General features: G+C 40.6%; 1 protein-coding gene across 2 annotated transcripts in view; it reads right to left on the bottom strand.

The window, feature by feature from the left end:
* Positions 1–12,683, bottom strand: part of Hbp1 (HMG-box transcription factor 1) — a 29,651-nt gene extending 16,968 nt beyond the window's left edge. Inside the window, exons 1-3 of one of the 2 annotated variants that reach the window (XM_051175124.1) lie at positions 12,573–12,683; positions 2,821–3,004; positions 209–437 (exon numbers count right to left, since the gene is read on the bottom strand). In XM_051175124.1, the coding sequence (XP_051031081.1) occupies positions 209–437; positions 2,821–3,004; positions 12,573–12,668 (509 nt within the window). In that variant the 5' untranslated portion in view covers positions 12,669–12,683. Of the gene's footprint in view, positions 1–208; positions 438–2,820; positions 3,005–6,952; positions 7,008–12,572 lie in introns of those variants that run through there. The other variant, XM_051175125.1, reaches the window with a different exon arrangement.
* Between the last annotated feature and the right edge of the window lie 578 nt (positions 12,684–13,261).

Raw genomic sequence — 13,261 nt, forward strand, 5'->3', positions numbered from 1 at the left:
TTAAAATAACAGCTTTTTGAAATTAAGTTTAAGTTTCTTCTTAATTCATAAGTGTGTGCACATGCACTATAGCACGCATGAAGACCAGAGGACAACTTGCAGATTTGTTCCTTCAGGCTTGGCAGCAAGGTCCTTTCTTTACCCACTGAACCAACATACCAGTCCTTATGAAACCAGTTTAAACGGAAGACATGCCCAGCGTTCCTACCTGTTATAAAACGAGCACTGCATAAGAGGACTTTGAGGGCTAGTGGCAATATTTGCTAATTCTGTCAGCCAATCCACCTCATCTTCTCGGTGAGTGTTTTCCGATATGTCTGAGGTATCCTGGTTCCAAGATGATCTTGGATAGTCTTGATGAGATACATCTGAACTTAGCTGGTATATGGCAGATTGAGTAGAATCACTTTGAACAGCCTGAAGTTCAGGAAGGTCATCTGGTAATAATACAAGATTGTTTTTTAAAAATATTACTACAGTAACTTTAGTTAGGAATACACAAATTTAACTATTTTTGAGGAAAAACTAAATTCAAAATTCATAAATTTCTTGACAGAAACAATTTGAAATTAAAAAAAAAAAAAAAAAAAAAAGACCTCTACATGTGGGTCTAGGGAGCTTGAGAGAAAATAACACAATGGATGTGAGTATACCAACTGTTCACTACTTGAACCATGCCAAGAGGTCAGTTTGTTTTCTATACTTTATCTAGGAGTGATTTATATACCAGTGACATGTTCCTACATTAACAGCTTAATAAATACAGAGACATTTAATGTGTACATATAGTGATGTCTAAATTTCAGTAATCTGTTAAAAACAATACTGCAATATTGAAACCAACTTCTAAAGATGAGACCAGAGATGGTACTATCAAGTTTTAGGTAGTAAGACAACACAAATCTATGTTAACTTTTTTGAGCTGGGTATGGTGGTTGATGCTTGAAATCCCAATATCTGGGAGGATGAGACTGATAGACTCCAAGTTTGAGGAAAACCTAGGCTACACAGCAAGACACTGACTCAAAACAACAAAGAAGCAAATGGAATAGATCCCATAAGTCTTTTTCAGTTTTTGTTTTAGCTGGAGCTGCTCGTGAAGACTGACAACCATCAACTGAAAAGCTGGATACAGGTAGAATATGGTTGAGTTCAATGACAGCCTGAAGTAACATAATGAGACCCTAGATCCAAACACAACAAAAATGGGAATTCTCAATCCAGTTATATTTACTGGTATTCTTTTCCTCGTGCATCCCCCAAAGACAGATCAAAAAACCTAGAGGTATTCTAGAACAAATGTTCTGTACCATTCCTCTATGAAAACTAATTATCTTGCCTAATGCTATGTAATAGTGACCACACTATATCACATGTTTTAAATGTTATGTTGTTTTCTTTCTCCATGACAATGAAGAATACAAAAAAAAAAAAAAAAAAAAATACCCAAAACCACACGAGGAAAAAAAAAAACCTCAAACATACAAAAACCTCTCTTACTCAACCAAGTATCTCTACAAAGGCCTATATGCAGGCAAATATTCCAGAGTATACTTCTAAAACTAAAGCATCTTAGTCAATAGTAAGTCAGTCAGGTTATCCATTCATTCTTAACACTAACTACAGAGTATCTATTTCACTGAACAAATGAGGTACAAGACCCATGCATGATAATTCTAACTGCCAATGCTCAGGCTGCTATAACTATATCCCTTACATCACTGTCAACACCCTGCCTTTAAAAGTACTGTTTATTATGAATGCTTTATTTCTGTTTTTCAGATTCAGAAAATTAATTACTTTTAAAATGAAGCCACAGATGGGTGCGGCAAGCACCTTGGCCTGTTTTTCTCTGGACATGTGACAATGATGGACAACCAACCGTTGCCGAAAGTGTCAGTCCTTGCTCAATAGTAACTGCTACTCAAAAAGTATTAGGAGCCAGAATATATGTAGTACTTGAAGTTAGGCATTATGTCCTGAGACCTTCAGGACTGCCAAATTCCCAAGCATCACCAACATCATCATTTATAAAGCTAAGGTAATCACGAGCCACACCCTCTCAGTTTCTATAAACATTCAAGGCAACCACAAATTACAGAAGACAAAGGCATGGTGACAAGCTGAGCAGCAAGCCAAAGGTGCTCATTAACTCTGCTCCAGAACAGCAGTCTACAAGCACCACGATTTAAAATCATTACTTAATAAACTTAGACATTCATCAACAATGATCACTACAGATGTCTGATGGGTACTGTCACTTCTCTATCAGATCAATCGCAGAGAGTTCATTGGGAAGGTATCAAGTCACATGGTAAGAGTTTTCAAAGCTCAAGTATTACTAGTCTGATCTGAGTACACAAAATAAAACTATTCAACAAATTCTCAATCTCTGTGAGTTCATAAAGTAGCTCACACTATTTTCAACTATATTTGAAATCAGGGAACCTCCTCCACAAGGATGAGGGGGATGGATCACTGGACCTGCTACACTGCCTGATGGTGTCTGAGCAGTTAGATAAGAGGGTTCTGGGAATGCTTTCTGGACTGCCAGTCTAAAACTGAGTTCACCGAGTAAACAAAGAGTAAGGTGGAAATCGACAGAGGAAGCCATCAACACAGTCCCCTGGCCTCTACAGCACACACACATGGGCCAGTGGACACACTAAAAAGAAAAGCAGAAAGATGACAATGTTAAAAGTCCCTATTTCACAATCTCTTCACATACTTTCTTAGGGAGCACGACAAAGAAGCTAATTAAATATGGCAATTAACCTGGATCTTAGTAAGATTCTTAAGTTAACTATGAAGTTTGTTTACCTAGCTCCATATGTTCATCACAGGAGTTGTATCCTGGAGAGGATGGCAAATTCTCATTACACTGCAGCAACTCCAATGAGTCATTCACTCCTGAAGCTCTCTTGTCCATCACCAGCAGGAGTTTCTGTACTGCATTAGGCATCTGATTTGTCTTCACTTCCCACACCATGTTATGGTGCTCCGACTTGAAATGAAAGAAAGACAAGTGTCAAGTCATGTCAGTGAGACAGACAGCACCTTGCTGCATCCAACTTAGTCATACATTGCCATTTAATTTTCTTCAACCCTCCCAAGACAACTCCACAACTATGTGCTCAACACTAAATTATACATAAACCTCAAAATACTAATATTGTTAATTCAGATTTTTTTCTCACTAGTAATGGCAGAATTATATATGCTTTCATTTTTCTGAACTAGTGTCTCTCTTTTCAGCTGTAAATACTAAGACTAACAAGTTATTTTTCAGATGTGTTCAAAATCAAAAGAAAATAGAGCCCAACCAACTTTATTTAAGCAAAGACTAAAGGAGCTTGGTGGGTGTGGTGGTGTACATCTTTAATTCCAGAACTCAGTGGCAGGCAGGCAGATTTCAAGGTCAGTTTGGTCTACATAGGAAATTCCAGGCCAACCAGGTATACCAACCAGGTATACCCCACTAAGAAAAAAATTATTAAACCTCGGTCCTCTGAGAGCAAGCATGATTTTATCCACCAAGCTATCTCTCCAGCCTGAAAGTTAGCAATTTTAACATACTTAAAATTATAGTCTCTGTGAACAATTAAGAGCTTCTGAATTTTATGATAGCTATGTTACATTACACTTTTCATAAAAATTAAAATGTTCTTAAGTTTTCTTCAAAGATTTGGGACCTAGCATGAGAAAAAAAGGGCTACAGACTAACATAGCATTTTCAGAAAAGTCCTAATGCGATTATCTCTGTTACACTCTCAGCTTTGTCAACAGTTACATTAGGACCTAACATACTAATATAACATAGTGACAACCGAGTCAGACTCCCTGACTTCTCAGGCTCTACTCCAAATTTTCCTTCTTTTGAAAATTCTAAGAAACATATAACTAATTCTGATTTTTCAACAATCTATAGTTCGTTCCCTCAAAATAGTCTGATTCATAAAAGGCACAGTGGAAGGAGAGAACAGAATCCAAGAAGTTGTCCTGTGCTTCTGTAGAGCACACCTTGGTACATATGCACACGACAGAAATCAATATGCTCTCCAGAACACACCTCAGTACACATGCACACACACACCAGATATCAATTTGCTCTCCAGAGCACACCCAGTACACATGCACACACGACAGAAATCAATGTGCTCTCCAGAACACACCTCAGTACACATGCACACACACGACAGCAATCAATGTGTTCTCCAGAGCACACCTCAATACACATGCACACACATGACATAAATGTGTTCTCTAGAACACACCTCAGTACACATGCACACACACGACAGCAATCAATGTGTTCTCCAGAGCACACCTCAATACATATGCACACACGACATAAATAAATGTGTTCTCTAGAACACACCTCAGTACACATGTACACACGACAGAAATCAATGTGCTCTCCAGAACACACCTCAGTACAAATGCACACACACAACAGTAATCAATGTGTTCTCCAGAGCACACATCAATACATATGACAGAAATCAATGTTTCAAAAACATGACCCTTGTCTGGGCACTGCTTTAGAAGCTTACTCCTACCAACTGAAGACAGTATGGCAGAAGGGATCTCAGATTTAAAGAAATATGGCTTTTGATTCCAGTTTGATTATTTCACTTTATGAACCAAGTGACTGAACGTATGGCTCAGTGTCAAAATCTCATTTACAAAACCTGCCCTACTTTCTTTCTTTAAGTTTTTAACATGAAAAAAGTTTAAAATGTAAAGTAAGTTTTTAAGCCCCAGACTGTGAGGCAATAAAAGCATGCTGTTGGAGTTCTTATGCCCTAAATAAAATAGCCACTGAAAGCAAATAACCATACAGCTATCCAGTTTGGGCAGTTTCTTCCTGGACAATCTGACAAGCTATCCATATACTTTGGAACAGTGATGTCTCATCCATTACTTTGGGTATTTAACAGTCTATACAAGTCTGAGACATGCTGTGGAATAATCCTGTACACTATGAAAATGTGTTCTCGTTGTTAATAAAAAGCTGATTGGCAGGTAGCCAGGCAGGAAGTATAGATGAGAGCAACCACACTATTGGGGGCAGAGTCAGGGAGTAACAAGGAAATACAAGAAAAGCAAGATGCACATGCTGTGTACACACACACACACACACACACACACACACAAAATGTAGCAAGCCACATGCAAGACACAGATAAAAAATATGGATTAATTTAAACGTCAGAGTTAGTTAACAAGCCTGAGCTATCAATTGAGCATTTACAATTAATATTATAGTTATTTGGGAAATGGCTGCCAAGATACAGGAAAACTATGATTACAAATGGCGCCCAATGTGGGGCATGAAATTTCCACAGAAGACCTGACAAGGCTTAAAAAAATAAATTCTGGGCAAAGAGGAATGCAATCAAGCATGGCTTCTCAGTATCAGCATTTTCTCAGATGAGCTCTGCTTTAAGAGGTGGCTTCCTGGCTGGATGCTAGTGACAAAAGCTGTGTAGGTCTTTGAAGAGGCTTTACTACTAGACACTTAAAATGGTGTTTATGAGCAGTAGGCTGTACTAGGTGACAGCATGTATCCAACAAACTTCCCAGAGTTGGGGTGGTAAATATGGCTCCCAGAACTGGCCATAGATGTACTTCCACCACGAGACCAGGCTCTCAGGGAACTAACAGGGAGGAGTTAGAGAACATGCCAATATACCATGTTCTAAATTTTACTCATACAGATAAAAAAGCTTATAGATGCTTAATAAAGGACAGATTCAAACAAACAAAACTAAACAAAAAACCCCAACAATCCTCTAAATAGGTTACAGTATGTTTAAAAATATGCATAGGTTTGGCAGAGAAAAGAGAAGGTATAGATAATAAATATACATATGTATATAATTTTAAAATAATATTCCAATAAAACATAAAAATAAACCACATAAAGATAAAAAAATGCAGAGTCTGGATTCTACATATTATTATGTTGTCTTTGAAGTTTTTGGCTGATAAGAGATACTGAATTATAAAAACTGCTAGAATCAATCAACCTATATATTTTAAAAATATCTTGACTTCAAAATTTAAGTCAAAAGATATATTACTTTGGGGGAGAGGTTATGCTTTTATTTCCACAGGAAATGAAAAACTATGGATCCATTCTCCTCAGCCCCCCCCCCCAAAAAAAAGGAAAATCAGGTTTGATTAAGAAAGACCCCCTATAATCCTGACTACAGATATAAAGAAATAAACCTAAAAGATCTACAAAACACATGGTATATATTTTACCTGCCCAAAACATGTAACAGCTGCCAGGACAGAAAAACTCCACCTACACAAGCACTCTGGAGAACCAACACTTTTTTTCCTGATTACTGCAACATCCTAATTAGTCTTGGCACATAGTCACCAACACTGCTGGGATATGATAACTTCCCACAAATGTGATGATCAGGTGAAACAAGCCTTCTTAAATATTAACTCATGCTTTCTGTGCCTCTACCCAGTCCTTGAAACACTGAACAAATTTAGCTCAATCAGTGACTCACACTCAACTCTGCAGAACAAGGAATCATATCTATGCATAGAAACAAATGAGGAAATGATTTGTACCAGCCCTGTTTACTGCTGTTTTTGTTTTAAAAAACTCAAGTGTGGTGAGTTGAGAACTGCTAAGGTTAAAAAATGACTGTTAACAAGTTGGGGTTATGTTTAATAACAAGTTGGCAAAAAGTATCACCATGGTAGGGCACCTGTCTGTCATGCCAGAGAAGTGCTGGGTCCTGAGCACAAGGACACTACATTTCTTTTTCATCAAGCACCATATACAAGGCATCATATTAGCTCTAACTACGAACTACGAATGTCAAGGGATTTAGAGGACTCAGACATGTAAATAGCTTTCACTGTACAGAATAAGGCTTTACTGTCAATAGGGGGAAAAGGTAGACTCCCAACAAGAGAAACTCACCTCAGCCAACAGTCATATCTGGCAAAGCACTATTGGATGAGATCAGGAAAACAGAGAAACTAATATCACCAGGAAGCATGACAGCCTTGAGCACTGTGTGGCCATGGATACTAAACTGTAAGGTGCAGTACAGTGGGTCTTTTTTTATTTTATTTTATTTATTTATTTATTTTTTGAGACAGTGTTTTTCTGTGTAACAGCTCTGGCTGTCCTGAAACAAGCTTTGCAGACCAGGCTGGCCTCAAACTCACAGGAATCCCCCTGCCTCTGTCTCCTAAATGCTGGGATTAAAAACGTGCACCACTACCACCTGTTTAGAGTCAATCTTAATCCTACTGTAAGAAAATGAAAGAGACGAGGTTAAGGACTCTGAAATTATAATAAGTATATAAAGTAGGTTTGTCAACAGGCTACATGCTCTGAACTCTGAACAATCTATTTTAATACCTTGTCATTTGCAAAATGGAATAAGTATAAGTACATAATAGTTTGTAAAAACTCAGTGATAATGGAAAATGTCTCGAATCCCTAACATAAAACATCTTCAGTATGGGATTATTGGTGTTGAGATATACATAACAATGCAGATTCCTTAGTAATTCCTAAGACACATGGGAACTCAGTCACTCTTTGCAAGGTCTCTCCAACAGCTAACACTAACTCTTCAATTCATACTATTGTGATCTATTTAACAGCTTAAAGAACACAATGCACTCTTCATAACATCAACTCCTGAACATCCACACCCCGTTCCACACACAGTGAGCTAGATGTAATTATCAACCACACTGTAAAAACAGCCCCCCCTTCCCCATCATTCTCAGCTTGTCCTAACCGTGATGTTCTGAGTCCACAGACCCATTGTGGCTGTTGTTTCTCTCCCTCTGCAGAGAGCTTTGGTTTTGCTGTTCTTTCAAGTTAGATCTTCCCCTCTCCCAATCAGCAGTGCCTACCATTCACCATTTCTGGCACTTAGAATTTCATCACCATCTCATCACAACATACTTGTGGGGGGAACATTAAATTTAATGTCAAAACAGAACTACCTACAGTTGACAGATCAAGTAAATATTTACTTTTCTGGACTGATTATGATGCAGTCTGGTTTTGGTTGAGGTTTTGCTAAGGTAAAAGTTAAAAAAAAAAAAGGTTTTATTTTTTCCTATGAAGCTTTGAATTTTAGGGGTTTTATTTCCAATACTGGAAAAGAATGCCTAAACTTCAAGACAAAAGGCTCACACTTTACTCTTCTGGTTACATAACCTGGGACCAGCAATTCATCTTTAAACTCACAGCACTACTTAGCTCACAGGACTAGTATAAGAATAAATAAAGTACGTGAAAATACACATATACAAAATCATAAACAAATTGATGGTCTGAGTCTTGTTACAATACATGCTGGGTAAAGCAAGACCTCTGAAAATGGAAAGGAACACCATTTTAGCCTATCCTCAAAACTATCCCCACACAACGGCCATTAAATATTATTCTGATAAACAAGCTCAGTTCTAACACCTCCTGGTAAGCTAACCCTATTGTTCATTCACACTGTATACATTACTCTGCTATTAGATGTGCAACAGGACTTGCCTTGTATTTAAGTTAAATATACATGTGCCAATTCTTCATTAAATCAACCATTTTCAAAATTTCATTTCTCTAATTTTAATGCTTTGTAACAAATATTTGCAAAGTCTAGGAAGAGGACAGAAACAACAAAGAAACTGGGTTTTCAAAATGCTTGCCTCCCTCCAGAGCACTGCCACGTAACACACTTCCTCTCATTTTAGTCATCATAAAAACAGTTCTGTGCACTTTACGCATGAGGAAGGCAGGACTGTGACCATTGAATGGAACCATTTGCCTTCTAAACAAATAAAAGAGACAATAAATAAATAAATAAATAAATAAATAAATAAATAAATATTTAGCTCAAAATATGTTAGAGTCTGTTTCTAGATTCCGGCCTTTTTGTTCAGTGATCTTACTAATTTTGTGAAAGGCGCTGTCTACTCTCCCTAGATCCTCAAGGATGTCCATAAACCATCTAGACTATTTGTTCAAATTGTTTTGAAAAAGGAGATAAGGGAAGGAAATGAACAACTAATATATACCTCCGACAAGAGGAACTGAAATATTTAAAGACTTATGTAATTATGAGCTACAAAAGACACTAAAATTAACAAATATTAAATTCTACTTTCTACATCAAAAGCAATCAGAAGGCCTTACTGAAGTCCTTTTAAATACCATCACATATTCTGCAAGTCACTTCTTTGACATATTTCTGTCACTGAGCTAAAATATGAAAACAAGAAGCCTCATGTTGGGTTTGTTATGGTAAGCTTAACACTTAGCACCTTTGTGCTTCTCAACAGTTTAACCACTGATGCCTATTTCCTTTTTTTGTCAGTAGAACTAAAATCTATCCACTCCTCAAAACCGTTACAGGTATAAAAATATTCTCACATCCTTTCTTTCTTTGCTGAACATAGCAAATCACATCATTGTAAATTATTTTCATGCTCAATCAACATGAAATATTAATATAGATCACATAAAACTTTCCATGGACAGAGCTACCAATTCAAATAATATTTAAAGCAAGTCATTCTGGAGGCTGGAGGCTGAAGTGGTTAAAAGCACTGACTGCTCTTTCAAAGGCCCTGAGTTCAATTCCCAGCACCTACATCAAGTCACTATTGTCTGTTAACTCTGACTACCTCTTCTGACAGGTTTAGGTACTGCATGCACACAATGTACAGACATGCATGCAGGCAAAACAGCCATACACATAAAATTAAAAAACCTTAAAGTTCTTTTATGAGAAACTTAAAATCACCTAAAATTTACATAAAAGAAACTCTATGTTCCTACACTTGATTATAGGTCTAAACATGTTCATATTATTACAGTAACTCTTTTTGGCCAGGTATGGTTGAAATCTAAAATTTATATAAAAGAAACCTAGTTTTCTAGCTTGATTATACTCTTACACATTCCCATATTTTTACAATACCTTGTGTCAACAGCTTGTTTATTTATTTTGGTCCAGACATGGAGGCAGGAAGGAGGCAGAGGCAGGAAGATCACTGTGAATGCCACTCTAGCCTGGTTTATAAAGTGTGTTACAGTAGCTATCTACCTAGGGCTACACCATGAGACTCTGCCTAAAAAGGGGACAGGAGGACCATTTCTATAGGAGAAATACTGGCCTTAAAATTTCTCTGACAGCTATTTCTTGAAGGACTGACAAGAATTCAGGGCCAGTCTAGGCTATAAAGGCTTCAGAATTTCCAGGATAGGTTAAGTTTATTCAATTAAGACTATGCCATTTGAGCCAGGCATGGGGGGTGGGGGCCCATGCCTTTAATCCCAGCACTGGGGAGGCAGAGGCAGGCAGAGATCTCTGTGAGTTCAAGGCCAGTCTGTTCTACACAGAGCAAGTTCCAGGACAGGCTCCAAAACAATACAGAGAAACCCTGTCTCAAAAAACAAAAACAACCAAACCAAACAAAACAACAACACCAAACATTGAATTAACCATATTAGAGGGAAATTTTGCTTATTTTCTCTTCCCTGTTTTTGTTAAGGTATGGTCTTATGTAGTCTAGGCTAGTTTGGAACTCACTATGTAGCCAAGGTCTTGGCCCATTCTCCTGCTTGTACTTCCCAAACGCTTGAGATTAAGAACAGTAATGACTGAAAATAAACTTTCCTAACTCTCACAGTAGAAATCTAACAGAAATGATGGCTGTAAGTACAAAGCAAAGGCAGATTAAAACATAAAACTACATAATTACTGACACCAGGGAGTTAAAATATTATGAATCTCCTTAATTGTATTATATACAAGTATTTGTCAATTTAACTTTTTAATTTTTGTGATTTTTTTTTCGTCTCAGTACATTCTGCGAAATTTAAAACAGGAAAAATATCTGTCCTTGTTAGTACTGTTAGGGAGTAACTTCTTAAGATAACTTATGTCAGTTAAAGAATACTGATTATCTTTATTTTCAACTGATACACAATCAAGCTTGTAATGCATACCAAAGAACCTCCGGGATCAGTACCTAAGTTCACACCACATTCCTGCTTCACTGGACACTGGGAGAGTCTGAAGACAAAATGCAGTCGAGACGATAGTAGTATAGTGTTCAAGAGAGGAACACAGCTGTCGTGCAAGTACAACTGAGAAATGTATGCCAAATAAATAAATAAATACACTGAGAAGGCATCCTTTTAACAGTCGGGAAATGAATAAAGGGCTTTCCCAGGAAGAAAAGGGTTATAAAACTAAGCAGTAAGCTATAAAATTAAATTTTAAAAAGATCCTGAAGTTTACTAGTCGAGTTAATGTTTAAATAACTGTTTCCTCTTCAAAACCCTAAGGTAACGAAAAAATTTGAAGTTTCTTTTCAATGTAACTCGAAAGTTTCCCAATACTCCGTTCACAAAACAGAGATGAGGGGAGGGGTCGAACGCCGGAAACAAAACACAATTTTACACTCGGGATCAGTGTTATAGTAAGAACACTGAAGTGTTTGTAAATGTTAAAAAATATTCTAATTCTCAAATCATAAATCATCCTGAAGCCCCACGCCCCGGAAGGCGATGATCCCTTAAACCCCACGGAGTCTCGGCAGCAGCTACCAAGCGCCAGTAGACGCGTCCCGCCCCGCTGTCAGTGTTCTTTCACAGGACTGCAGCTGAGGAGTCCAGAGTGAGCCACAGCCTGCACCGCGCAGGGAGCACCGGGGAGCCAGGCTTCGCCCGAACTCCTTTTTGTTTTGTTTAAATCGGCCTGCAGAGGGAGGAGCCTGGCCTCGCCCGCGGGCCTCGTCGCCGGGTCAGGCCGAGCAGCGCCTCGGGAGCTGGCCAAGTCCACCCCCACCTCTTTCGCCATTCATCGCTTCCTCCCCTCCCCCCATCATGTGACCACAGCCTGGACGCCAGGCTTGTTTTTCCCCCTCAGCGCAGCCCCACCGCGCACGCGCCTCGCAGCCCATTCATTCGAACTGCGTAACAATGAGCCCCGGGCCCGACGGCTCCGCGAGCACCCCCACCCGGCCCGAACCCCGCAGGCTGCTTCGCCTCCCAGGAGCCCCCGGCCCGCTTGGGCTCGCGGCCGGCCTCCGTCCCTCTTCCCTGCAGTGGCGAGTGGAGAGTCAAACTTTCCGGAGCCCTGCGGAACGCCAGGCCCCTCCCCTGCCCCGGCCCCTTCCCCGCCAGCCCCCACCGCGGCGCGGCCGAGCCCGAGCCTCCGCCAGTCCCCTCTCCCGGGGATTGGGGGGGGGGATCCTGGGCGTCACGAACGCCCAGCCCCGGAGGGCTCGCGGGAGGCCCGGGCAGCGAGCTCGCCGCAGCGAGCCCGATTCCAGCAGCCGAGGGTCCCCGCTGGAGCGGCCGCTGCCCGGCCCCGACGCCCCAGCCCCTCCCTTACCCGCCCCCACCCCTCCGGAACCCAGAGAGCACACACCGTCAGGACGCGGGCCGCCCGTCGCGACAGCGACGCCAGCAGCTTGCCTGCGCATTCCCCGACGGCCGCCCGCTCCCCTGGCGCGCGCCGCGACTCCCGCCGCCGCGTTTACTTCTCAGCCGAAACTTTCCTACTTACCAAACCCGTCGCCATTACCAAGTCTTTCAAGCTTCGTCTTCCCCTCCCCTGAAACCCCCGGGGGCTGAGCCTTCGTTCACCTCTTTCGTCTTTCATTGGTCGGGAGAACTGCCATTCTAAGGTTCCGCTCTCCCATTGGGCAATACCAAGGCCCGTCTCGATGGGCGGATATGTATTGACTTTTCTGTTGTGTTTACTGGAGAAGGAGGATTGTCAATCACTACAGAAAGCGCTTTGGATTGGATTACTGCCGAGACGAGGGGGACAGGAGCCAAACTTTGTTCTCGAAGTGGATTGTGGGTTGGTAGTCTCAGCCTTGCTCCTTAGCTCAGGAAATTGCCGGCGGGAGGAGCTGGCTGAACTACATATCCCAGAAGGGCGTGCACAACGCAGTCTTGATAGTAAACAAGAGTCATAGGGACACGTGTATCAGCTCGTTTGTTTTGGTGTCTCAGACAAAAGGAGGGGGCGGAGGAAAGGAGTGTTTTAAAGCTAGGACCTTGTCTCTTCCTCTGGGCCTCCGAGAGCACTCTTGAGTAGGCTCAGTCTGTCGCAGCACCCATTCCAGGCCGTAAACAACCAGAGTTGTTTTCTGCTCCAAGTTTGGCAGATAGCCAAGGTATTGTTTTAGTGCGAGGGGAAGAAGATGACTGCACAAGCGGAAGCAGTTCAGGCTCACTAGGGACTCG

This window comes from Phodopus roborovskii, unplaced genomic scaffold, assembly GCF_943737965.1.
Source record: "Phodopus roborovskii unplaced genomic scaffold, PHOROB, whole genome shotgun sequence".
Classification (NCBI taxonomy): domain Eukaryota; kingdom Metazoa; phylum Chordata; class Mammalia; order Rodentia; family Cricetidae; genus Phodopus; species Phodopus roborovskii.